General features: G+C 46.6%; 1 protein-coding gene across 1 annotated transcript in view; it reads right to left on the reverse strand.

Annotated features, from left to right (window-relative positions):
• GRIP2 (glutamate receptor interacting protein 2) overlaps positions 1-25,862 on the reverse strand; it is a 152,925-nt gene that overhangs the window by 13,116 nt on the left and 113,947 nt on the right. The window contains exons 12-19 of the mRNA XM_075713804.1: positions 25,517-25,703; positions 19,982-20,127; positions 19,240-19,320; positions 10,235-10,301; positions 9,288-9,433; positions 8,853-8,997; positions 4,262-4,401; positions 1,689-1,865 (exon numbers count right to left, since the gene is read on the reverse strand). Of these exons, the coding sequence (XP_075569919.1) occupies positions 1,689-1,865; positions 4,262-4,401; positions 8,853-8,997; positions 9,288-9,433; positions 10,235-10,301; positions 19,240-19,320; positions 19,982-20,127; positions 25,517-25,703 (1,089 nt within the window). The remainder of the gene's footprint in view (positions 1-1,688; positions 1,866-4,261; positions 4,402-8,852; positions 8,998-9,287; positions 9,434-10,234; positions 10,302-19,239; positions 19,321-19,981; positions 20,128-25,516; positions 25,704-25,862) is intronic.

Raw genomic sequence — 25,862 nt, forward strand, 5'->3', positions numbered from 1 at the left:
AAGTGCTTGCCAACATCTTACAGCAGTCAGGAGCGCTCACTGCCTGCCAGAGCAGAAGGTCCCTGGATGCAGGTTCCGCCTGGATGCTGCGGGTGGGCAGCAGGTTTGGGCTGGGCGCAGGGGGCCGGGGACTGCAGGGGTATATATGCAGAGCTGTCACTTGGGTGCCACTGGTTTCACCTCCTCCTTCCAGGGAGACAGGCTGGATCCCTAGGATTCAGAGCCACCTGGTGGCATGTTCCCACCAGGCCCAGCACAGCTCCCTCGCCCAAACCCTTCCCTCAGCAGTTTCCTAAAGCTGTGGATGAACCTAAAACCCGCAAGGCTGCAGAGCCCAATCCATGGTTCTCCATTTGGGGTGTAAACCCTAATCTCCAGGCTCTGGGTGTCCCAGGTGTCCCTGCATCCTGCCTTCCTTGCCCACCCCGTGGGTGACCCCGCGTGTCCTTCTCCCTGCCCTCCAGCATCCCTCTTCCCAGCCAGCACGAGCACATCACTATGCAGCCAAATGCAATTACCAGGGAAGGCAAGAGAGCCCCTGAAGCAAAGGTGCAGTCTATGGATGTTGGGCAACTTGGCATCAGCCCCGCTCCCTGGAGCTCTGTGCTCAATTACTCGTTCTCAATTTACTGGTAAAAGCAATCGCTTTGCTAAATCCAGTGTCCAACTTGTGTTAACATTCAATTAGATGGAGAAGGATTGCAGCATTATGAAGGCCAGGGGATTCCTCCTTAATGAAGCCTCCAGTCCCAACTGCACTCCCAGATGAAGGCTTCAGACCAATGGAGGCTGAAGGAAGACACAGGCATGGTGGAAGAGACACCCATGCGGTGCTGTCCTTTGAACTTTTCTAAGTCAGAGCGTAGTGAGCACAGGCACGCATCCTGCTCAGCACATTGAAAGTGCTTTGCAACAGTACTCCTGCAGCATCCCTCTCTCTTTTCACATTCTGTTCCGGACAGCAGTCTTTTCACCAATTTCCTTCTGCAGAGGTGATTCAGGGGTTTGTTTTCTTTCAACATGGGCTAATACTAGCTTATGTCACTAAATCTGAACTGGAATAACTATTTTTTCATTGCCTTCCTCCAAGTAAAAATCTATTCCCATGACTAGAGCATACTCCATCCCAGTTCCATATGTCTGCCAGAAGCCACAGCTGAATAAGCCTGGCCTCGAAGACATGTGTTCATCTGATCACTCACTGGAGAGTTAGAGATACTCTCTTGTAGTATTACCTTAATTATTTTGTTTAGTGAGTGCTTCTAGTCACAAAACATTCTTGTGGATTTTAAAACATCCTGAAGAGGATTAATATGTCCTGCATGGCCTCTCTGGAGAATTAAAAGTGAGCTATGGACCAAATACTCTGTAAGACATATGGCCAGTGAATACTTCCTCTGATTATGTGAATTATAAAGTGCTGTAACAGCTTTGAAAATGCTGTGAACAGTATGATGCCATATAAGCCAGAAGAAATGTGCCAATAAAGACTTAAAACAGATACATCAACTCAGAGCACCACATGAGTGCATTTTAAAATACATTTTGCTCCTTGCTGGAAGTGAGAAGCCATGCAAATGCAGTCAGACCACAGGCTTTGACTCACATTCAGCTTCCAAACAGGTTTAGAGGCTCTGCCTATCTTCACCTTGGCCAGAGACCCCTAAGAAAAGACAACCCTGGCTTACCTTGGCTTCCATACCCGGCATCAATGCCAGAGCCATCCCAGGACTCCATAGCACTGTCCACGCTTGGAATTGTGGTGGAGTATATCTCAGACAGCTTGCTAGTTTTCTGGGAGTCCGTTAGTTCATCTTCTGGGTCGCTCACTTCATTTATACTCCCCGACTTCTTGGGATAGGATTCTGAAACCAGAACATGCCTCTTCAGCAGGCACGAAGTGCAAGCCTCAGGGAAAGGCTTATGCTGACATATGAGCAAGCCCAGGTACTGTAAGTCTTTTGAAGAACCTCTTTAGCTCTTCAAAAGTAGCTGGGAAAGGCCTGTGCACTACAGCTGAAAGGATTTCATGCAGTACTCTTATCTTAAGCTGAATCAAGAAAAAGCGCCTGAGTTTTTAGCACATGGAATATAAAGAGCAACCATGGAGATTTGAGGATTCCCAATTACGAGAGAGCTGGGACCTAATCTCAATTCACAAATGCATCTTCTTGAGCCTTTGGAAGCTTCCTCTGAACAGCCCTGCCCAGAGAAGTGTTGGCCTTTGCAAGCAATAGCCCATAGCTTCTCTGGTCTCAGAGAGCCTCCTTTTTACTCAGATCAGCAGTGCTTCCAGCCAAATTGCTTTTGGCATGATCTGCCTTTGGGGACAGGACCCAAACAGTGCCAGAGCAGCACCTAGTCAGGGTGCTGGCTGCAAACCTTGTGTTAAAAGCAGATGTTTCAATGAGATTCCAATAACAACGTAAGCTGGTCCCAAACTACCACAGATGAAGTTATAGCCCCTTTCCAAGATTGTACAACCTCGTATCAATTCAGGGCTAATCACCACCTCTCCAAGAGTCTCCCATGCAGTCTCATGACAACGGTAGAATTCCTGGGCCTGGTATTTTGAGGCTGAATTTCCCCTGATTAGTGACTGGAAAATGGAAAGCTGGATGTGGATGATGAAGCTCAGACCTTTCCTTTCATTATTTTAGTAATAATAGGCCCTTACTTTCATTATATCAAATTCCCTTTCAGGCAAAAGCTATGCAAGGAATCATTTCTCAGCACAAGCATTTCTTTGTACTGAATATTTTAAAGTCCTCGTTGATTAGATATCCTGTTAGCCATCTGCACCCTGGATCTCCAACTCACAGAGGCTGGGAAGAAAAGCCCTCTGAAAGTCTGCATTTGTCAATGAGGACAAATTATTTTACCAAACAAAGGCAAGTGTCCTAAAAGTCCCTATTTTCCAAGCATTCAGAAGATTGCTCACCATGATTAACTCAGGATTACCTTGAAATTTCAATTATACCTGCTTCAATCTCAGAATGATTAACGAGTCTCCAACTGGCACTTGCACGTCAATTATTTCAGCAAGTCGCTGTGACAGTGCTAAGTGTCAGCGGGGCGGGGGGAAGGAGTATTTCAGACCAAGGATCAAGACACTTGGCTGCAGGGAACAAGACTGGGATTTCTTCAAGAGAAAACAATTCGCCAGTTCCATCTCTATTTGCTAAGTCCCCACCCCCTGCCCAGGCTTCCTCCATTTGTAAAATAGGTGCAGCATTGCCACACATTTGCAAACTGCTTTGACGTCCACAGAAGTGCTATGTTTAAGAGCAGTGCTACTTTTTCAGATGCAGGACAGACATCCCACAGGCCTGGCTGCTTGGAAGAGCTTTATCACTTGATGTCTTTCAATTTCTGCAGCATGGTGGGCCACTGGCTGGGTAGGTCCAGCTAAAACTAGAGACTGCAAGAAGCATGGCACAAAAAAGATAGAAAATACTGGGTGTGGGGAGAGACAGAAATGCAGCCAGAATGCACCAGGTACTTTCTGAGCTTGATGAAAAAGCCTCTGTTTCACTGTGACTTCACAGAAGCAGTCAGGGAGAAAAGTTTGCCTGTTCCCTGGTTTCCCTGATCCCTCCTCTCTGTCCCCCAAAAAAGTGGTCTGCCTGTACGAAGCATGCTCCTGCTCTTTGATACCATGTCAAGAAGAGCAGCTTCAAAGCCGCAGGGAGCTCGTCAAGGAAACAAGAAGGGGATTTGTAGAGTGAAGGATGATCTTAGGACCCTTAGTCAGAAAAAGGGGTGTAAAAGATTTCTTGTCAATTGCTTTCAAAAAGTTGAATTAAAGTGTTTGGGTGTTTTTCCCCCATGGATTCTACCAGCTCAGAGTACCCTTGTTCATTTTCAGGGGGTTATATTTCAAAAAAACCTTCACTCTTCTACTATTAAAAGCATCTGCTGCTTCAGCATTGTGTGAAGCACCCATACAGACAGGGAATGGCAACAGCGGCACAAGGTGTCAATCTGAAAAAAAAAAATATTGTCGCCAATAAACCTGCTGTCTAATCTCTTCCCAGTACTGCAGAGAGCCCCTGGTTGCCTTTTTTAAAATCCATGAGTCAGAAGTCAAAAAAACACCCATCTTTTCCCTCTGTCCCCAGCCATGCCCCTGACCATGATGCCTTGTCTCACCTTCCACAACACGTGAAGGAAAACCCACAGCACTACCTACTCCATCGCCCGGGGTTCCTGCTGGGGTGCACCTTCACCCTCCCACCCCAAACCAGGCTCCCCAACTCACTCTCCGTCTGCTTCTTGATCTTCAGAGTGACCGTCTCTCCCGCCATCTGCAGCAGGTGAATGGCTTCGCTCAGTGGTTTGCCCTTGAGGCTCACATTATTAATCGCTAATATCCGGTCACCGACATGGATGGCTCCAGTTCTGGAGAGGAAAGGCGCTGTTAGAAACTTCAGAGAAGCAATTTGCTTATGCAAGACAGGCCATTAAGTTGTCGCTTGAAGCAATAACATATTAACTCTCAGCACTTTCAAATATGCCCTGGTTTGCCTTTGGTATGCTGTATACCTGTGATTTCCTCTTCATCACCAATACCAGGAATCTGGGTTCCCCCATATCTTCCATCTGGGTATATACATACATATACACACAGGAACATAAGAACTCCTCAGATCCCAGGCCCCTCAGGAACTGGGACTGTAGACCAGCTCCCAGTCAAAACTCTTCAAAGTAAAGGGGTCTATGTGCTAAAAGCACAAGCATTTCCAGTATGTGATGTCCACTGGTCGCCACACATGGAACTGGAGGGCATGTTCACACTGATGGAAAGAAACAAGACTAGACAAACCTAGAAACCCATTAAAAAAACAAAAAACCAAATGGCCCAACACACACAGATTATGTGTGCAAGCACAAGCTGAACCAGTTGCAGATCAGTTGATGATATGTTTAAAGCTCACTCCCACACAGCTACACACCACTGTGACTTTCTCCATCAAGACCACTGCGCTAGAAGAGGTTACTGTGTTTTATTGCACAGCCACGTTCCAGCACTGGCCTCTACTCTCAGGTTTCAGCAACAGCTGGGAACAAACTAACAAGTCACGACATTTCTTCCCCTTCTGCATCCTTCCCTCTGTGCCTGCCTACAGACAGGGGCTCACCCGGCATTTGCTGCAGCTCTGGGAAGAGTAGGCAGGACAGGATGCGTCCACCGCCAGAGCTGGCAGCCGAGGCAGGAGCTCGCACTCGCTGCTGGCTGGACCGAGCTCACCACGCTCATGCTCCAGCTCCCTAATGCCAGCAAGCAAGAGCAGCAATCCTCTCCTCCTCCAGCTGTGCCATGAGGTTTAGCTATCAGGAACCTGTGCAATCGAGCCAGGAGCAGATGCAAATCTGGACCACAATATCTTTTTGTCCATGGCAACGTGCCTCTCTTAGGTTACATCTCCAAATTGGACTGCTGCTCCTGCAGAATTGGGATTTGATGTACTGTCACAGGCAAAACAGCTACTTGTCTTTCCCCAAAATACGAAACTTTTGTAGACATGCTGCTGTGAAACATCTACTGTAAGTAAATCAAATTGGGAAATGTAGCCAAACAGCAGGCTGGACTGTTTGAACTGCTGCTGGAGTTGTTGAGATACTTGGACAGTGCCACAACTGTCCCAGCCAGCCACTAGATGTCCGTCTTGTCCCATCCAAATCAGCCTGAAAAAGCCCTCAGTGAAAACTTGTGCATTCAAATAAATTACAGATCAAACTAGAACAGGAGAATTTGTCTTAAAAGTTTCATCTACGTAGTCAAAAAAAAAATCAAGCTTAACTGCTAGCAGTTTAAAGGCGATCCTTTGCTCACTGCAGTGGTTCAGCATTTGAGGGCCCCCTGCCGTAGCACTGAACCCAGCATGGGGACGCATCTCCTATCCAAGACACCAGCCCAACTGCCCACCTCTGAACAACACAACTGGTCTGCAGAAACTGTGAAAGTCTCTCAGTAGGGAAAAATACAGAAACAATTAAAGACGAAGGTCATGTTCAGCCAGGTGTTTTTCTTCAAGGGGGGAAAGTAAATCAAAGTCCAGTCCTCTCATCTGTCCACCTCCAGGCACCCCTGTGAGGACAAGCAGGCAGAAGCTGAGTGGGAGCGACAGAGAAAGCTGTTTCTAGCTAATGACCCTTGTGCCTCTCCATCATCACTGACAGTCCTTAATTCCTCAAACGCAAACCATCCCAAGGAGCTGCGTGCTCCATGTCCCTCCTTGCTCAGAGGACACATGCAAGAGCAGAATCGAGCAACAGGCCAGTTGCAAGGTGTAAAAGGGACTGCAGGCACTCCAGCTGGAGGAGAAGTGGCTGCATGCATGTGGTAGGGATTTACCTGGCACGTGGGTAGGGCCACCATCCCTTCTCCCCCTGCCAACACGGGTTGGTGCTGAGCAGTCCTGGACAAAACCTTCTTGCAGCCACCCCCATCTACTTGACCTGGTGGCACTAGAGGAGGCTGGCCAGTCCCTTTAAAATGCCACTGACGGCCCAAAATTGCTCTTGGAGAACCATGACACCTGGATCAGAATTGAACAGTATGTTCAGGCACACTCCCTTCCCCAAGAAGGAGAAAAATGAGTCCCATGGCCCAGGCTAACCTAGCCACCCGCAGGTGCTGCAGGAGGGTAAACAGAGACTGACGTGGGAGAGAGCCACCGCTCGACACCAACCCGACAGCCTGAGCTGCCTCTGTAGGTTTCTATAGGATCAGAGACGTACAAGGAGAAAAACGTTCAAGGTCAAGATAAAACCCAAGTCATCTGAATCTGGAGCCTTTTTAGCTTAGACAGCCCGTCACCTGCTGTGACAGACATGTGATAGATCCTAGAGGACACCCTGCCTTCCCCATCACTAAGTGAGCAGCCCGAGCTGCAGCGCAGACCTTCACTCGTGCCTCTACGAGAGCAGCCAGCGCATACCTGTTATCGGACACGGGGATCTTGTCTGCCCTGCGCCAGCGCTGCTGAAACATGTCCTGTGCTCCAGCAAAAGCCAGGCACAGCTTTGGGTTTAAATCCCTGTCCTTCAGAAACCCGTCCCACGCTTCAGAGCCCGGCTAAGGGCACCTGTGGCACAGGGAAGGGTAGTGACAGCAGGAAAGGGACAATTTAGGATAACACTAGGACCACCCCTCTTCCCTTGACAAGGTCGAGCCAATCCCTTCTGTTACTCCCAGGAGAATAATATGCACCATCTCAGCAGAAAAATATGCACCTTTCCGGCAGGCAGCCTTCATCCCAGCGCTCCTCACTCTCCCCACAGGGAGCCAATGTTACCCAGAGAAATCCCGGTTCCACTCCGTCCCCATGCCGCTCCCTCTATGCAGGCACCGTTATTTGTTAGTCTGCTACAGTGAACATGCTGAACAGCCCCATCGCTCTTCTCAAAAGGCTTTTCATGCCACCTTCTGATCAAAATTCAATAGTACTGCAGCACTTGCCTGTGCTGTGTTTCTCCGTGGAGCAGTCACTGATGTGTATCCGAGTTCAAAGGAGGAACAGCCACGGCATTGCAAAGGGAACTGAGAGCAACAAGGGTACGAGACCGTCTTCTGACACCTGACAGCATTTGGGCTTTCTGTCCTTAACCTCTCTCATGCTGGGCTGCAGGTACAGTGCAGAACTGCTATGCAGAAAAGCCTTAGATACTCTGTGGCTATTATTTTCTAGGGAAAAAGACTGAATCCTACAGTGGCAGGCAGTAATATAAAATCCCCAAAGAGAACCACTAATGACTAAGCCCATCCCTCTTCCTTACTTCTCGGGAGACGCTGATGTTCTGCTTTCTGTACCAGAGGAAAGCAATGGAAATGTGCAGCAGCATGCATGCTGAAGAGCTCGAGGAACCCAATGCAGAAAGAGGCACTGAGCTGTTTTACAGTCCAGCTAAGAGGGAGCGTGGCCTTGAAACAGAAAGAACCAAAAGGCCACGCTGCAGTCAAACGTCCCCAAGGTCTAGCACTTTACACCTATTCATTCAGAGGTTTTTTGCTGCTGTTCTGCCTGTCAGGCAGCACAGGGTAAAGCAACCCTATGAGAAGCATGAGTCAGGGTTGCTGAAATGATCTATTTACAAGTCACAGCTACCGTATAGACAGATTAATTAAGATACAGTGTATGACTCAGTTCCACCTTATATCCTCAGCAATGTTCTGATCCTTTAAATCCCCCGCATGCACATGTATTCAGACACAGGCACATACACAGTCAACCTCCCTGGTTGCCGAAGGTACACCTGCACCTATATATATGCAGCATAAATGTCTACTGCTTGAGGCACACCAGTCCTGCACTGAGATACCTCCATACCTAGCAGACTAAGCAACCAGCAAGGACAGGCCAGAAGACCCCTGAGATCCATGGATTCAGCAGGACGCACCACTGCCATGGCCATAAGCCATAGTTTAGCAACAGGTCAGTCCTGGACAGGAATCTGTGGTGGGTTTATGGGCAGGCTGGGCACTCTCCCCATGCAAGATGTGGCATGGGAAATCACAAACCAGGAAGCACCTCTGTGGAAGAGAGGCAGATAAACACATTTTCCTGGGTGCTGCATTCAACCGACACAATAGATCTGACTCTTCCACAACTGCCCTGCTTTGAGCTTCTCTCATTGCCCTGACAGCATAGTCCCAACCACCCCACATCTCCTGCACGTGGGTCTGCAGAGCCAGATCGGCAGGGCTTCACAGCGCTTGGCACCTTCACAGCACCTTTCCTTTTTAGCAGACTAAAACACCTAGGAAGAGTTTATGACAGCAGAGGAATCTTTGCAAACTTCAAGATCCCTTCCCACATCAGTTCAACCTCTCTGCCCCCAAACCTCACCTTTCTGCCAGCCCTCGTTTAGTCAAACCCGAAATGACGATTGGATCGAAAGGTTCCTCCGTCCCAGAGATGGTTATTCCCAAGGGGCCGCCATATCGCTTCAGTTCCACTGTGTAGATAATAGCACCAGTTGTCTCCTGCTCATCTGAAAGAGAAAACAGGAATGCTGAATTTTTTAATTAGCCATATGAAAGAAGTCATAGGAAAGACTTGCAGCATTTGGAAGCAAAAGCCTGAGGTCTTCATCCGTGCTCATACCAAATAGGATTTTAACCTTCCAGGCTCCATTTAAGGGCAGAATAACAAAAATAGACTATAATCAATTGGAAAGTGGTGAGCGGACAGGCGACAGCCCTTATCTTTGTTGGTTTGCACTACCTATTGGGAAATGTCATTACAGTGGACAGGCACCAGTTTGCATCAGGATTTCTGTACCAGAGTTATCTTCATCCTTCCTAATCTTCAATTTGACCAGGTCCTCACACTGTCTTAAAATCTGGACAGCATCCTCCATTGAGCAATTGTCGAGTCGGATGTTATCAATGGCTAACAGCTTGTCTCCCGGCTCCAAGGTGCCAGTTCTATGTAGAAAGGAAAAGAAAACTAAAGGTACATTTGTATTTGCCTTTCAGATCCTGTGACGCATTAAGTCCTGCAGTGGCGATGACAATATTAACTTTTTACTGTCCTTGATCTTTTCTGGGATGCAATCATGAACAGAGTCTAGGACAATTACAAATTAAGAGAGGAAGTTTGTGTAGAGCATGTGTCAACACAGAACAAGGCAGAAATATTAGAAATACAGCCTGAGTATCCTGCAGCACTGAAAAATGCCTGATGTTTAGCTGGCAGATATTCTACCTTTTATGGAAACTCCTGTATGAGCACTCTTAGAAACGAGCCCTCCTGCAGCACTAAATTCCTCTGAAAGCCTTGCTATGAGGTGTTGGGATCAGAGGTGAAGTCAATAAATGTTGAGTTATTTGCACAGTTCTCCATCAGTGCCCACAATTCACTCACTCCATTCACCTGAGCAGGAGCTGAGACAGAGCAAACTACCTGATGAGCCATAGCACCTTATGGGATATATGAAGCCCTTTACCACATGCTCTTAAATGCTAAACATCCATCTCCTATAGGGTCAGCAGACCTCTGAATCAGTGCCCTGGCCACCTTCTCCATTAGCTCAACTCTACTTGCTTCAATACAGACAGTTTTTATTGCAAACCCTACTGTGGTCTAAGACAAACCTCTAGGGTTGACATCTCCTTGGATGCTGGCAAAATCCAGACCCAAGTGCTACTGCTTGGACTTCATATTACCTCTCATTACCGGGCCGGACATTTTGCAATAGTTTGGCAGATAGGAAATTCTGCACTCACCTATGCGCTACGCTCCCCTTCTTGATGTCAGAGATGATCAAAGGCTCCCCAGGCTTTCTGCTTGCAGCTGCAGAAGAGACACATGGGTACAAAGGTTGGTATTGAGTCTGCCATCTAGGAGGGGATGGTTAATGGGGAGAAAGAGCTATAGAGAAAGGCAATTTCTATTCCTTTGATAAAATGATGCTTCACACTTGAACTCTGGAAGCCACAGCAAGAAAAAGAAGCAGTGAATCTCTGCAAACATTTGTTGGTTGCCCTTTGCCTGGAATAGCAGCTAGCTGCTACCTTCGGTCTCCTCCTGAAGAAGGGGAGGACACAAGGTGTCCAACAGCAAGAGGTGGGACTGCCCAATCCCAGCACTGTTAAACACCCACCCACCCACCACATCTCTGACGCAAGACAGCAACTGAGTCAACGGCTATGGCAGTAGTCAGACATCAGCACTGCTGCCTAGGGAGTACCTAAGCTCAGCGCTGTGCCTAATATAAGCATTTCTGTGTTCTTGAAGTAAAGCGGGCTGGGAAATTTTCCTGGTGGAAAATAACCCAGGAAAAAACAGATAAAACATTGTTTTCCAGATGGTTCAGCTCTCCGGGCCACTTCATCATACAGCAGATAAATGAGGGCTGGTCTCAGTGCTGGAGTTGGAAGGGGTGGTTTCCAAACCTTCTCCCCCCTCCCCCCCGCCGATAACTTTTTCAGCCCACAAGAGATGCGAGTATGCATCTCTGGGAGAATTTGCATTTTCAAATTTGCCTGCAAGACCTGCTGCTCTCTTGAGAAACCCAAGTGAGATTTATGACTCGAACCCCTCCTGACCTCCCTGCCATCCACACACCAAATATACGCCAAGCGCATCCTTTTCACCCCACATCACTCCCTCCTGCCTTGCTACGGAAATTGCATTGTCTCATTTAAAGCTGACAGAGCTTCTCAGCAAAAACTGCATGCGAAGGCAGAAACTCACAGCACCTGAACGCATGAGATGCAGGTCAGAGATTAAAATATCTGTGAGGCAGGTGGCATCAACCACACAGAGATCCACCTGCCTGAACTGCTGTTAGAGAGCATCCCAGTCAGACATAAAGGAGTAGGTGCTTCCTCTTTACCAATCTCTCTGCTCTGGCTTTTTCTGTTGTTTACATTCATTTATAAGATTTAAAAACATATGTGCTAACCTGTCACCTTTAAGGACACCCTCTCCCAGATATAACTAAACCTTCTGTACTGAACAGAGCAAAGACAGCCAATCTCAGTTGTAGCAGGGCTGAGTATAAAAGTTAGGTCAGACAGCGAAGAGCAGACCGTGACTGATTTTGTAATAGTCACAGCAACGTGACTGCTGAATGATACAGACCCTGGAAGAATTATTTCCCCCATCTCTTACTGGAGTGTGATGCCAGGCAATTTTGGTCTGGACACTCACGTTCAGCTTGCGGCCACAGGTCAAAGAGAAGCGGATGGGTTGAGCAGATTCGCTGAGGGCTCGTGCCTATATTCAACCTGTCCACAGCACGGACCAGCCAGCAGATAGACCGACACATGCTGGGCAGAGCTGAAGTCTGGGAAGGAAGGACACGGTGCAGTAGCTAAAATCAATGCAGAAATCCCTGCCGCCTTGAGAAGGCCATACACCATGGGCTAACAGCACAGTGGACGGAGACATATTGCCCTGTTATTACTATTGCTCTTCTCTTTTTCAATATAGGACATGTATTTGCTGCTGAGAGGTGCACAATGAGGTGGTCTGAGCCAGCAGTGATGGGAGATCCTGTTAGCACTCCCTGAGCCCTAGGTTGGGCTGGCATTGCTGCATGTTTAATCGCTCCCTAGCCCAGTTCTGTCACAATAATCCAGGTTAGCAAAAATACTTTTCACTGCAAGGTTTGTTTATTAGTTTCAAAGCAGAGACAGCGTGACAGAAAGGGGTTAGGGAGGATAGCCACAGTCCTGGTGGTGGGTTGGGGATGGCCACCTCTAAACGTGACCCAGGCACAGCTGGAACAACATGTGCAGCGACTGCGAACACTCAAAAGAGCAAAGACAGGGCGGGGCGGAGGAGGAAAAAAAAAGCAGCAAGTATAGACAACAGCATGCCTCAAGCTCTAAGAAATGGTGTTTATCTCAGCGTCTGCCTTGCAAGCCCTGCAACACACTGCGGGGATCCTGCCCACAGCCAGTCTCTGAGCAGAGTGCGAGACCTCATCCCTCTGCAGCTCCACAGCTGGTGTCAGCGCTGAACGCAGCACAACCTTCCCATATCAGAAGCAAGGGTGACAAACCAAGTGCTTTGTCCATTAGGAAACAAAGCAAGTTTTAAGGAGAAATCATTCTAGGTTTTGTTTGCAGGTTTTTTTGGAAGTTATGCTTCCCAAACAGATTTTCTTGAGACTTCACCTGGAGTACCTGGAGTACTGCGTCCAGCTCTGGAGCCCTCAGCACAAGAAGGACATGGACCTGTTGGAGCGGGTCCAGAGGGGGGCCACAAACACGATCCGAGGGCTGGAGCACCTCTCCTACAAGGACAGGCTGAGAGAGTTGAGATTGTTCAGCCTGGAGAAGAGAAGGCTGCGGGGAGACCTTATTGTGGCCTTTCAGTACTTAAAGGAGGCCTATAGGAAAGATAGGGACAATCTTTTCAGCAAGGCCTGTTGTGACAGAACAAGGAGTAATGGTTTTAAACTAAAGGAGGATAGATTTAGACTGGATATAAGGAAGAAATTTTTTACAATGAGGGTGGTGAAGCACTGGAACGGGTTGCCCGGAGAGGTAGTAGAGGCCCCATCCCTAGAACCATTCAAGGTCAGGTTGGATGGGGCTCTGAGCAACCTGATCCAGTTAAAGATGTCCCTGACACTGCAGGGGGGTTGGGCTAGATGACCTCTAAGGGTCCCTTCCAACCCAAAACATTCTATGATTCTATGATTCAGTTAAATGAAAAAGCCATGTACAACCACATACAATCGTCCCTATCTTCAGAGTACCCAAAGTTTAACAAATGGCAGCCCTCTTCTAAAAAAGTCACGTATTATAAAATGGAAAGGCTTTATAAAATCATCATTATTAGTCAGCACCTACAAATCTGAAGGGTAAGTTGGCGAGACTTAATGAATAATCATTCTCTCTCAAGAGGCATAAGATACAAAGTTAAGATAATGAAATCTCAAAGCACAGAACAGTCACTTGCTGTCCATTTTAAAAACCAGCAGTTAACTCTGTTAATTCACCTTTGGCATCCCAAAGCCCTTCCCGGCACCCCAGCAGAGCACCCAGCTGGGCTTTCCACCCATCACCTGGGACCAGGCTGCCCCTGACTGCCACAGCCACCCTGGGACCCACGTTTTTAACAGTCCTGGGCTGTAACAACAGTTTTTAACAGTCTGTAACAGGCTGTAACAACTGTTCTTAACAGCCCTGGGCTGGGGTAACAATGTGCCTCTGCGTAAGGGCTGCCCTGTTTACAGACAGGAGAGCTGCAATGCCACTGAAGTGGTGCCTCAGTCAAGGTCAGAGGCATTAGATATGTAGATCACTGGTGAGATTTTTGATAAACCATTTCCAATTTGTCTGCAATTAAAAAAAAAAAAACCTTAAACTACGTTATTAATTTATTAGAGCTGTGGTCTTTGGAGTTAAGACACTTGAACAGATGAGTAAAGCCTTTTTATCCATTCATTTCTGCTCTCAGTGTGGTTATTTCTCTTCAAAGGACATTGTCTTGGTAATTGTTTGCTTCAGGAAGACACAGTTCAGATGCCCAGCCTTGCCTCTCTGGGTCTTGGCTTCCTGTCTGTAAAACGGAGACAGCAGCAAAGGGAGTCGAGGGAAAAGATGGCTGGAGAGACAGAAACAGAAGCTGGTGCGCAGAAACGCATGCTCTCTCTTGGCAGGCACTCTGGTTGTGGTCTCCATCTACCAGTGCAAACCACTTCAGGTGGAAGTAGGCTCTTTTTCAGATACATTTGTATTTTTGGTGTGTTTACCAGTACAAAAGAGAGTTTAAATCTGCTCCAGTGGCCCAGAGAAAGCTCCATAAATCACCAGCTGGTGAAGGTAGAAGCATGGAGTGGGGGAGAAACTCAAAATTAAAACACTGCTTGGCAGTGGTGACAGGGCAGTGATAAAAAGGTGAATTGATCAATACTGTTATTTACTTTTTATAAATTGCTTTCAGTCTCTCGCCACCTCTGCTGGGACTCTGGCTCACTCAGTGTTTACTCTGTGATGGATGATGAGGCCAGAAACACATGTCCGGTTTGTGTTTTTAATAGAATGCATAATGACTCGTATTGGTAAATTATTCCCCTCCAAGGGGCACGAGCACATATCTCTCACGCATCAACGGTTCAACCCATTATAAATGCCCTTCATTAATGACCGAGCCAAAGCAGCACTCTGCCAACGTGTAATTAAAGAAATTGTAATAATGCCATAAGAATACATTTAAGAAAGCAAACATTTATAAAGGGGAGAAACCAAACAAAATCAGAAACCAAATCATCTCAGGATAGCTAAGGAATGAGAAGAGGAATAAAAGCAAATCAGAATCGATTACAAAAAGCAGAAGTGAAAATCAGATCCCCAGTACCCAACTTTTTCTTCTATCGTTCATTAGTTTTAGCAGCAGGTGCATAAATTATCAGTGCCTCCAGCAGGGTATTTACCCTGCCGCAGATCTATTTCCTTTCAAAATCTCCAAGTAGCAAAACCAGGACAGAATATCTCACTTCAGTAAAAGCACCAGAGTGAATCAGCTGCAAATCTCAGTTGAAGCTGCAATGTTAGTGAGGGGGTAGGACAGGAGACTGCCAGGCACACTGCTGCTTGCAGACACGCTCTGCCGGGCTGGCGGCAGGTCCCAGGTTAATCCTGCACCAGCAAAACTAGATTTTCTTGGCTCACAGATCCATCTCCTCGCTAGGACAGTGATTACACTGCTTAAGCAACTTAATCGAAGTTCTCTATCTATCCAAATTCCGGTTTTATCACCCGCAAGCAGATATACTACCTACTCCTTATCTGCAGTACTTCACACCAAGGGCACAGGAATTGATTTGTTAAGATATATAAAGGTAATTTGATAAACATGCTATATAAAGCATTAATAGCTAAAATGAAACAGACATTGAAATTACTGTTCAACAGCAACAACAAGACACCTGTACCCTGCAGCAAATATCACAACTAGCCTTTGGAGAGGATATTTGAGATAGACCAAAAAACAACCCCCACCCCCACAAAAAGCAATCTTTCATGTAATCAACTGCCATTTTCCAGAGGCTAATAACAAATCCATATCTTATTTTAAGAGGTCAAGCATTGAACATACGAGAATACATAACTATTAGCTTCTCACTGTTGGAGATTTTAATTTGTAAAAGATTTACAGAAAACCTACAAAGGCATAACTGTATCATTAGAACTGAATGCAGCCAGCAAGATCAGAGCACTTATAGCATGTGTTCTGCTAATGGAAACGAGTAGTTCAGGCTAACAAGAGCCAAATATTCACACCCCTGTGACAAAAATCTCAGTTTGCATGTCTTTGCATCCCCACCATTCAGAGCACCTCTGAGGTCTCTGCAAACAGTTGAGCTTCACAGCCCACACAGCTCTTTGAAGCTTGCGGAGCAGAAAGGAGTACACACTTTGCTCTTCAAGCAGAGCAGTTGTTTGACAAACAAATGCAGCCTTCTCCCTGGGACAGAAACCGGGGCACTGGAGTATGGAGAAAACGAGACCAATTTTGCTGGCTTCTTGTCCCTTCACCCCTGGACGAAGTTCAAGGAAGCAGTGCACACGAGGCAGCTTTGGTGTTTTACTTCACTAATTTTCATTTAACAAACATAGGAGACTGAAATGAGGCTTGAGGGCACGAAGATGCCACAGAAGTACAAAGCAGAGCCAGCAAAGGACTCACCCCTTGGATTTCCTATTCATCCTTTGGGGAACAGAAGAGGAAATAATGCTATATGCAAATATTTGCATCATACATCTTAATTTGCTGCATCCCTTTGCCACATTGTGTTTGAGCAGGGGGAAGAAACCCATTTGCGTGCACACAGCCATGTACACAGACCACAACTGGGGGCTCGCCCAGCCCAAGCCTTCTCTTTCTAGCAAACCCAGAGACCTTGGAGAAGATGAGTGCCCTCAGCAAACATCTACCCCTCACCAGGAGCAAGCACAGATCCTCTCTGTATGTTTATCCCAGAACCAGCAGCACCTGCCCTGCTCACACAAAAACCTCCTGGGTTTTCAGCCCTTTTATGAGGCTTTCCAGCAGATTTATGGTTCCTCCCGCAGCCAGCTCCATTACACGAATTCTTCCAACGCATCCATCAAGAATCCTGCTCTCCCCCCCTTTACTTAGCCCATCTCCCGATTAGCTCTGAGAGCCACAGCGCAGCAAGAACTTGATCGCTTTTATTTCCGTAGTGCTCCTCTGATGAGGTCGTAACACTTTCTGTCCATGTAAGAAGGCAGCGGCAAACCTTCCTAGACAGAAGAATTAACTACAGATGAGCCTGCTGAAGCCAAGAGGTAAAACTCAACGAAAGCAACTCATTTTTCATCTACAGTGTAGCTGGACCACAAAGTTTATGAACAAACCCAGTTCTGTGGCTACAACAGTGCAGGGGGTCATCTATTAAACCTGCCCCAGTTTTCGAGAGTAGGGAACAGGAATCCAATGTAGGAGGCTAGTAAACCAAGTCCCCTACATTGAAACAGTAGTTACACACTTTTCCTTGTCAGAAGAAAAGCTATAAAAGCTGTTTCTAGATCTATACAAGCATTCAAATCAGCAGAACTGGGAGGAACTGAGCAAAACAGAGTTATTTTTACCTCTTTTCTCTTGCTGCTTGCATCACACTCCTGCATGCACATCATGTCTCTGCAGGAGGTACTTACCATAAGGTTGCTTGCTTTGATTTTAATGTTTGAATCTGGTATATTTATCTGCCCAGTCAGAGGCAGAGTGACAAAATTATGATCTAATTTGCTAAGGGTCATGTGGACATAGGCTTATATGGACTAATATATGAAAACAGAATTAGGATTCAACTAGCATTTCATCCTTGCCACCACATTTTCTGGATGACTGTCTTTTGCTCCATTTGTAAATATAATTTTGGCTTTGGCTCAGCAAAGGACTGAAATATATCTTAAGTTTATGCATATGCATTACTTAAACAGTGTCCTGCAAACATGTTTAACAATCAAAAAGATCAAATCTATTATATTGTTAAAAAACTGCTTTGTAGTTGGAAAATGGGTACCTATTTAAAATCCAGGGGTCAGTTTCTTTCTATTTAGTGGTGATTTCAAAAAAGTGTGCGAAATCAATTTTTTAAACAAATCTCAAATGAAAACATTTTCAACATAAAAACACATTTGAAGTGTAAATGTATATCTGAAGCAGATTCCATTTAAGTGAGACTCCACAAATAAAAACTAATATTCTTGCCTGCAACTCCCAAGTTTCTTTTGCTCTCCAGCCCCAGATACAGACTAAGCTTTGAAGCTTAAATGGGGTGAAACCCTGGCCATGCTCAAGCCAGAATTTTTTTGCTACCAGATCCATCGTCCTAGGTTGCTACCTGAGACTGCAACACCAGCACAGTGGGCAGGGCTGCAGGCTGGGAACCCCGCGCTCGCTGGGCTGCTGCACTGCACCCCACTCCCCCATCAGTGAAATGTCGTTACGGGTATCCTGCTGCTTTCAGAAAGCACTTTGATGTCTTCAGACAGTAATTGCTACCAAGCCAAATGTTAAATGCTGTACTGTTATTTCTCAGGATTACCCTCAGGGCACAAATAGGGGAAGCTGGGAAGAGGGAGAAGAAATAACACAGGGTGCAAAGCCATCACCCTGTTGATGTTCAAGTCACTCCTCAGAATCACCCCACTTAGACCAGAACACCTCCAATTAACTCACTGACTAATGCTGTAAATGCCAAGAGGTAATTACAAATAACTTATCTATTTTAATGAAACCTAGTTTTAAAGTGTACCTAGCAATTCCCCAGACACAGCTGGGTCCATGCTCCTGAGGGCTTAGACGCAAGATCCCATCACTGCAGTCTCACAAGTTTCTTTGTTTCAGCTGTGAGGTGGTGGCAGCCTCTGGGCAGGGCAAATCTGAGATGATTCAACTCAGTTTACCCAGCAGCGGAAGAGAGACGAGTGACGTGAGACCTGCTCACATTTGCCATAAAGGAAAAGTTAACTGATGCAAGGCATAACAAGACCCCTAGTTGGCCAGAAATTTGGGATGGATCTGCCTATATCATCCCCTTACAGCATCCCCTCCAAAGAAGCCAAAACGTCTTTAAATGACAAATGCACTTCTGAAGAGAAACAAAGATAATTAATCAAGAGCCAGCAGAGAAGAGAGAAAAGAAAGAAAAATGTTCATGTCTCATTCTCTCAGTGCCCACCAAGTACTGGCACATGGATCTCCTCCTCCATGGCTGGGGTTAGTCAACACAAGGACCCCCGGCAAACTGCCCAGCACCCTCCTGACCCTAAAGTGCCTTCCCCCCACTTCTGAGGCCAGCCGCCCTCTTCACCCTCCTCCTCCTCTTGGCAGTTTCCCCTGTCTACCTTTCAAGCTGTGGGCTCACCTCACACTTGCTCTCCCCCCTCCACCTCTCCCTGCAAGGGTCCGACCAGATCCAGGCAATTCTTTTTTAAAAGGAAATTAAAATAATATTACTAATAATATAATATAATATAATATTAGTCTGCAGCACAGACCAACTGATCAGTTGAGATGCATTCTTTGCCCAAACCCTTCATGCAGCTGCTTTTCTCTGCAGCCGCCAGCTCATGGAGGCAGGAACCACACATCTAATTCAGCATGGGATAAATCACAAGCACTGTGAGCGCTACCAGGAAACCCCACGTAATCTTATATCTCTCCCCTGGGCCCCTCCAATGTGCCAGGGTGGAAAGCAGCAGCTCTTACAACTGCTAGCACAAGTCTGAGCAATACTTACAGCTGATTGTAATTCCAAGCTCTACACCCCTTTTCTTGGGCAATTTAACGTGGAAAGTACCGCTGCTGGGTATGACAGACTCTATAAAACCAAAAACAGACGAAAAAGAAAATAGGAGAAAAGAGAGAGTTTTCAGTTGCATGGACGGTTTCTTTGGAACCAAGAAAAACAAGCCTGTAAAACTCAGCTTTACTGGTTCAAATAAGGCTGTTATTCAAGGCCCTGTGGACTTCAGGTTAAAATTTGGATTCTCATTAAAAATACATGCTCTGAACATCAAGAGAAATGCTCACATCATGCTGTATTTCAAGACTGAGGCAGTTCTGTCAAGATAAAAGGAAGAAAACTTTTTTTTTTTTTTAATACAAAGCTGCACTTTAGCCCCAGCCAATAGCTTTGTCTCCTTCCTTGCTTCAAGGCCATAAATTAATATAAATATTATACATATTAATGGCAAATATTTAAAGTGCAGGTGGCCCTTCATCTACTCCTTAGGCTTATCTCGGTGCCAAGTGGTGAGCACAAGGCATTTATGAAAAGATCAGAAGAAGGACCCTCCATCTCACTGCACATTAGAGAACAATGAGAAATGGAAAAGGTCCTCACAGGGTCTTCTTGTTCTTCCCTCTGAGCTCTAGCAAAAAACTCATGTATTTTTGGGAATACACTCCCTCCTACAGGTTAGGAAAGGTACTGGCAGAGTCCTGCTGGTAGTGAGGAGCAGCAATCCTTTGGCACATACCTGCGACATCAAATTCAATCTCGAGCACCACTTTGTTCGTGAGCGCGGCATCACGTAAAAGCTGATTAGCTTCCTCCATAGTCCCATCCTCAGTCGCAATGCCATTGATAGAAAGGACTCTGTCTCCTACTTGCAGCAGCCCACACCTGCAGTCCACATTGGGAAAAGATGAGAGTGATAAATGCAAGAGCACATGCCCTCCTACCTTATCTAACAGTATATAGCTCTTTCCGTGGGCCTGCGCCCTCTGAAACTCAAACTAATGGCACTGAAAATTGTACGAGTCCTCTGCTTAATACATGGCTACTATTGAAGCTACAAGCCAATGAACTCACTGAAATGTCTCAGCAAACTGGATAATCATTTATCTCTTGTAATTGCATTTCTGGAAGCCAAATGTACATTGATACTGTTTAACTACCTTGAAAGGCCAATATTATTCCGATGTGATATCCCACCCATATAACCACAACTGGCACTTTGGGGTTTTTGGTTTAGACCCACTTTCATCAGCAGGTTATTTTACTTTGGAAGAAAAACGATGGCAAGGCTATGTCAGAGATATACTGCTACTGCATGGTTTGTCCCTTGGGACCCCTCTGTATTTATAAGCAAGTTTTTTTTCACACATGAACCACGACATTCAATATTCACCCTCCCTTCTTTCTTTCTTTTTTGTTTTTTTTTTTTTTTTTTTAAAATATACTGTAACACCAGCAAGACAATCCTCCACCTTACTGAGCTGGCCCATGGCTCTACAAAATAAAAAGTGTAGTGTTCCCTGTAACTGGCCATGGGCAACTACTCATCTTCCTTCTCTTCCACACCCTTCATCAGTTGTTTGCTATTAACCACATCTTTTCAGATTATCCACTCATGACCTGTCTATAAGGCTGCCTACTTGAGCAGAGCTTGGGAAACCTTTCCTCTTTCATCATTAATATAAACTACAGAGTAGTCTCCAAAATAGGTTGAGGGTTCACCTCTACATTTGGAGTTATTTTACCACTAAGATTTCACAGAAGGCATCAGCTATCCTGTTTTGAGCCTTCTCCAGAGAATCTTTATTCCCCTGCTCTTTAACAATCAAGCACATCCTTTGCCCTCTCCTTTCTAGATGTCAACTTCCAGTGATATTTCACGGAAGACAGCTTGGTTTTTGCTAATCCTTCCAGCCACTCTTCATCACTCACACCCAATTCAATTGTAAGAAAACATGGTATGCAGCTTCTGGGCACACAAAGATAACATCAAAGGCAACAGACACTGGCTGTATTTATTATTCACCTCCAAACAACAGGACATATATGAAAGGCCAGGTTTATCAAGAAAAAATGCACACATCCAAATTCAAGGAAAATGCACAAGCACAACAGTTTTTGCCGGTGTCCATCAAAAGTTGAGATACGAGCAAGTTTGGAGAGAGCCTAGGGAGGTTATTTTACTGGTAGGAAGGTATTAAACTTGCAGTATATTTACACTGCTGCCTGAGTTCCTGCCACCCATGGAAAAACGCTGGTTATTTTATGAGATGTAAGTTCAGAATTGTTTGTTCAAAGACACTTGGATTAGGACAGACAACTCTATGCTGTATAAATGAATCCACCCTTGCGAATAAATTACATCAGGTTTAATTACAGTCCTTTACTGGACTTGTGGATATGCAGCCACATAGATGTGCTTAGAAGTATCAGCCTACAAATATGAAGATGGCAAGGAGTACAAGAGAGACGCCTTCTCTAGCACTGAGAGCTCTCTCGCTATAGCCAGAATACACCTTTCAGTAAGGAGGGATCAACATCGGCATCACACAGCCATCACTTTGTCATTTCAAGGTCGCACAAGGACACAATCCATTTTGGCACCGCTGTTTCAGCTGCAACAGCTGCGAGATCCCAGGATACTTTTACTCAGCACCAAAGCAAACGTTTGCCACCTTTTCCACCAGAGATGCCTTCTCACAAAACAACTGTTTCTTGTGTTTCTTCACTCAAAGTAGATTTCCCTGACTGTTTTACAGCCAATACCTCTGTCAGGTCGGAAGTATTTTATTTCTTTTACTATTAGCTTCAGTCAATCATGGTTGTTTAAGCCCCAGTCTTGCAGGTTTATAAAAGTTTGTGGAGTGAAGCCACAACCTTCTGGCTCCCTCCATGAGGGCAAGGAGACCCAATGTGCTTCGATAACTCTTCAGAACAATTCCAGAGACGCCAGCTTCCAACTGTCATGTGCTCTTGCACTGGGAGCAGGGCCCTGGGAGCCAAGGCTCCTGCAGACCTCTCCTTGGCTCTGCTGTGGGATCCTACATGGACTTTTTGGATGGCTTTCCCAAAGAGAGGTCATTTGTCTCAGAGATGCAGGGTCTAACATCAGAGCTCACAAAGTGCTTTGAGATCATGGGAGGAGAAGTGCTTTAAAATCAGAAAGAACAAGAGTACAGGCATCTCCCAGAGTGAAAGACAGCCTTTTGGATGTGTTGGAGTCCATGATGGGAATGTCTCCCTGGGGTTGCAGAGATTGATGGGAATGTCTCCCTGGGGTTGCAGAGATTTGTACTTTGTCATGACTCATTTCTTGGGCTCAAAGACAGCAACAGAGCAGCGGAGACGTCTTGCTAGATGCAGAGCATTGCAAATTCAAGCCTCAGGCAGGATATGCACTAAAGATCTCACCCAGTATCAACAGCATCTGCATGGTCACTCCAGCTGTGGGGTGAGTGGCAGCAGCTGTGACCATAGCCATACCACTGACTGCAGAAACCAATCCGTCATGCCCTTGCACGCCCCCAAGTTGGCCTGCACAGGTGAGACGTGCACATCTGTGTATGTCTGTACATCTGTGTCTGCACCTCAGTGGGTGGGTCCCAGCCCCCAAAAGATCAAAGCTTTACTGACAGCTTCACACAGCTGCTAAACTTTCCTTTTGCAAACTACTCATACTCAAAAGCCAGAAACACAATGATCAAAAAACTGTATCTGAGCAGAGCTAGGAAACACATAACTCAGCAGGAAGCATTGATTTTGGATACCGCGATGGAGAAGCCAGATACTCTCCCACTGCTGTCAATGACAACTGGGGGAGGAAGGACACAAAAGCTGCGTGTTTCAAGGCAGCCAAGAGGGGACATCAGGCATCTTCCTATTCTACCCTCCCTGCTGATAACAGGGGCTGAATCACTGTCTCATTTGGAGCCCAAAGGCTTCATCTTGCACCCAGGAAACAAAACAACAGGTGGGGAGGGAGGTCTATTAGAGGCTATTGGCTGTAAACCAAATCACAAGTCAGGGAGGTGAGAACTTTTGCTTCAAACTGCCTGCCACAAGCTAGTACAAACCAGATAATAAATGTGAGGCAGCCCAACCTCCCTGAAAAGAGGGTGATGCCATCCTCCTCCCTGGTAGCACTCAAATTTGCTAGACATCCAAGAGGCAGCTCCTCCATAGCAAGGCAGATGGGTGAAGTGATTGTGGGTCATGCCCTTGCACAACAGCACATTCAGATTCACAGGTCTTGCGCAGGAGTGTGTGAATATGCAGGACAGACCCAGGCTGCTGAGCCTGATCCCTGTATCCCCACCACTCAAACTTTTTTGCAAAGGGCAACAACTGTAGCACAAGAAAGAGCATAGCCCAGCCTCAGCCAAGAGCCTGGCTTGGTAAAGGGGAGAAAAATGGCTCTAATGTCTTGGGTTGCAGTTATAGCAGAACCTCTCAAGGGCAGGGAATAAGGTATCTAGGAAGGATGGAGCAAACAAGTTCTGTGGGATAGCAAGAAACAAAAAGTGAAGTGAAAACATAAAGCTGTCTTTTTCACCTCACTGCAAACCCAGTGCACTTATCTCTTCAAGATGCGCAGGAAAAGACAGTGTTTTCCTGCCAGCTAGGAAGAGCAGCGCAGTCTAGGAAAGGAAGAAATACACAGCAGAGGCTTAATCCCCAAATCCAATCTAGGCTGCAAACACAGAGAGGATTGCTCCCTGTCGCCAGAAAGTGGCAGCCAGGAGAGCGTGAATCCTGCTGGGTGGGCAGCCGAGAGGGAGAGCAGCGTGTGTGACACATTAAAGCCAAGCAAGACTGCACTGCTAGTCTTTGCTTTCACTCCAGGCTTGGCAAAAGCCTAAACCAAAGCCAAGCGGATTGCAGCATACCTCGCTCCTCCCCTGGGACAGCAGGCTTTGTTGCTGCCTGCCTTTTATAAAAGGAGTTTGGTGCTTTGCAATGTGAGCCAAATTCACCCTGGTAATAGAGGATTAAAAAACCAAAATACCATCACTTTCCTTTTTAAACCCTGTTTGGAAACAAACAAACAAATGGCATAAAAGGCTTTTGAAATGTCTCTTAACCCATATCACTCAGGACAACTCTTTTTCCTGTGCCAGCCCCTTATCGCCGTCCTCCCACAGACAGAAGTGCCAGGCACTTGTGCTCCTCCCTGCCTCTGCATCAGCTGCCTGGAGAAGGTACCACACAGAGACCGCTCTGCACAGCAAGGACTTGTATTATCCTTTTGCAGGTGCTTTCCCTGACATATGACTCCCCCGTGTGCTCTTTTCCCAGGCTGGGCTGGGGACACCAAACCATCAGCACATGCTGATGAGGCCATTGGAGACTTCTCCTCCCAAGGAAGTCTCTGCAGCAGGCGCTGAGCACTGCCACATCATTGCACCTCAGGCACCCCTAGGCAGGAGGGAAATCACAGGCAGGAAGAGAAATGAGTATGGGGGCATAAGTGCCAGCTTGCTCACCCCTCATGATTCCATCTGCCTACGAAACCAGCTCTCCTTTCTGCCCCACAAGAGCTCAAGCCATGCTGGGACCCGGTCCATTTAGTACAAACAACCTTGCTAGAGGGTATCTACATCGTAGTGCACAGACACTCGAGCAAACTTTAAATCCAGCCAGCAAGGGTATTGGAAAAAGTTTAGCCAGAGCAGCCAGAGCTCCTGAGCTGAGGCTCGGCCGCTGGAGGAGTCATTGCTCCTGGTATTCCCGGGGGGTGACACACAGCATTCTGCTCTTTTCCCAGCATTATAGAGCCAAAAGCAAGAGTGGTTAAATGCAGCGCCTACCTGCTCCTCAACCAGAGCCCTCCTCTGCAGTTCAAAACCTCACTTTTAGGCCAATTTATATAGCTGGGCTCTGCTACAATGAAACCAGGCAGAAAACACTTTGCTGGGCCCACTTGTTTAGATCTTTGCCCTTTCTGCACGCAGACAAAAGCTTTATCTTTCAAAGAGGAAGGAAAAAAAAAAAAAAGGAATGGGAATGGCTCTCTCACACAGACACACGCTCCCTTCCTCCTCCTCCCAGAACAGCCGCAGCCTGGTGCCAAGACGTTCACCTGGGATGCGAGGGAGGCCGCGGTCAGCCGACGAGTGCAGAAATGGCAGTGACAGTAAACCATGCCCAGTGAAGAATGGGAGATATTACAAGGATGATAGTAAATATCTAAATGAGCCTCTGAGGAGAGAAAACAAACCAAACCATGAAATGTTCAGCAGCAGCACCATCAGCATCCAAGGGCAAGGTCTCTAACCTCTCTGCCGGGCTGTCAGGCTCAATAAAACGGACGAGAGGTGGGGAAGACAGGGTTTCAGTAGCAAAGATGCCTCCCTGGAGCTGAAGTCCGAAGCCATTCAAAGGGTCTCCCCTGAGCACCACCTCTGTTGTCTCCGTGTGGACTATCTGCCCGCCAGGACCCACCGTGCTGGAGGCCAGTGACACTGAGAGGAGGAGAGAGGCAGAAGGTCAGGGTAGCCACCGCTGACGTGGCAGGTCCGGTCACAGACCTCAGTCTAGCAGTGGTGGGGACAGTGACCAAGGATGAGGGAGGCACTGACAGTGCTGAGATGAGCGGTCCTACCCCGGCTAACAGTCAACAA

Source organism: Pelecanus crispus, chromosome 7 (assembly GCF_030463565.1).
Source record: "Pelecanus crispus isolate bPelCri1 chromosome 7, bPelCri1.pri, whole genome shotgun sequence".
Classification (NCBI taxonomy): domain Eukaryota; kingdom Metazoa; phylum Chordata; class Aves; order Pelecaniformes; family Pelecanidae; genus Pelecanus; species Pelecanus crispus.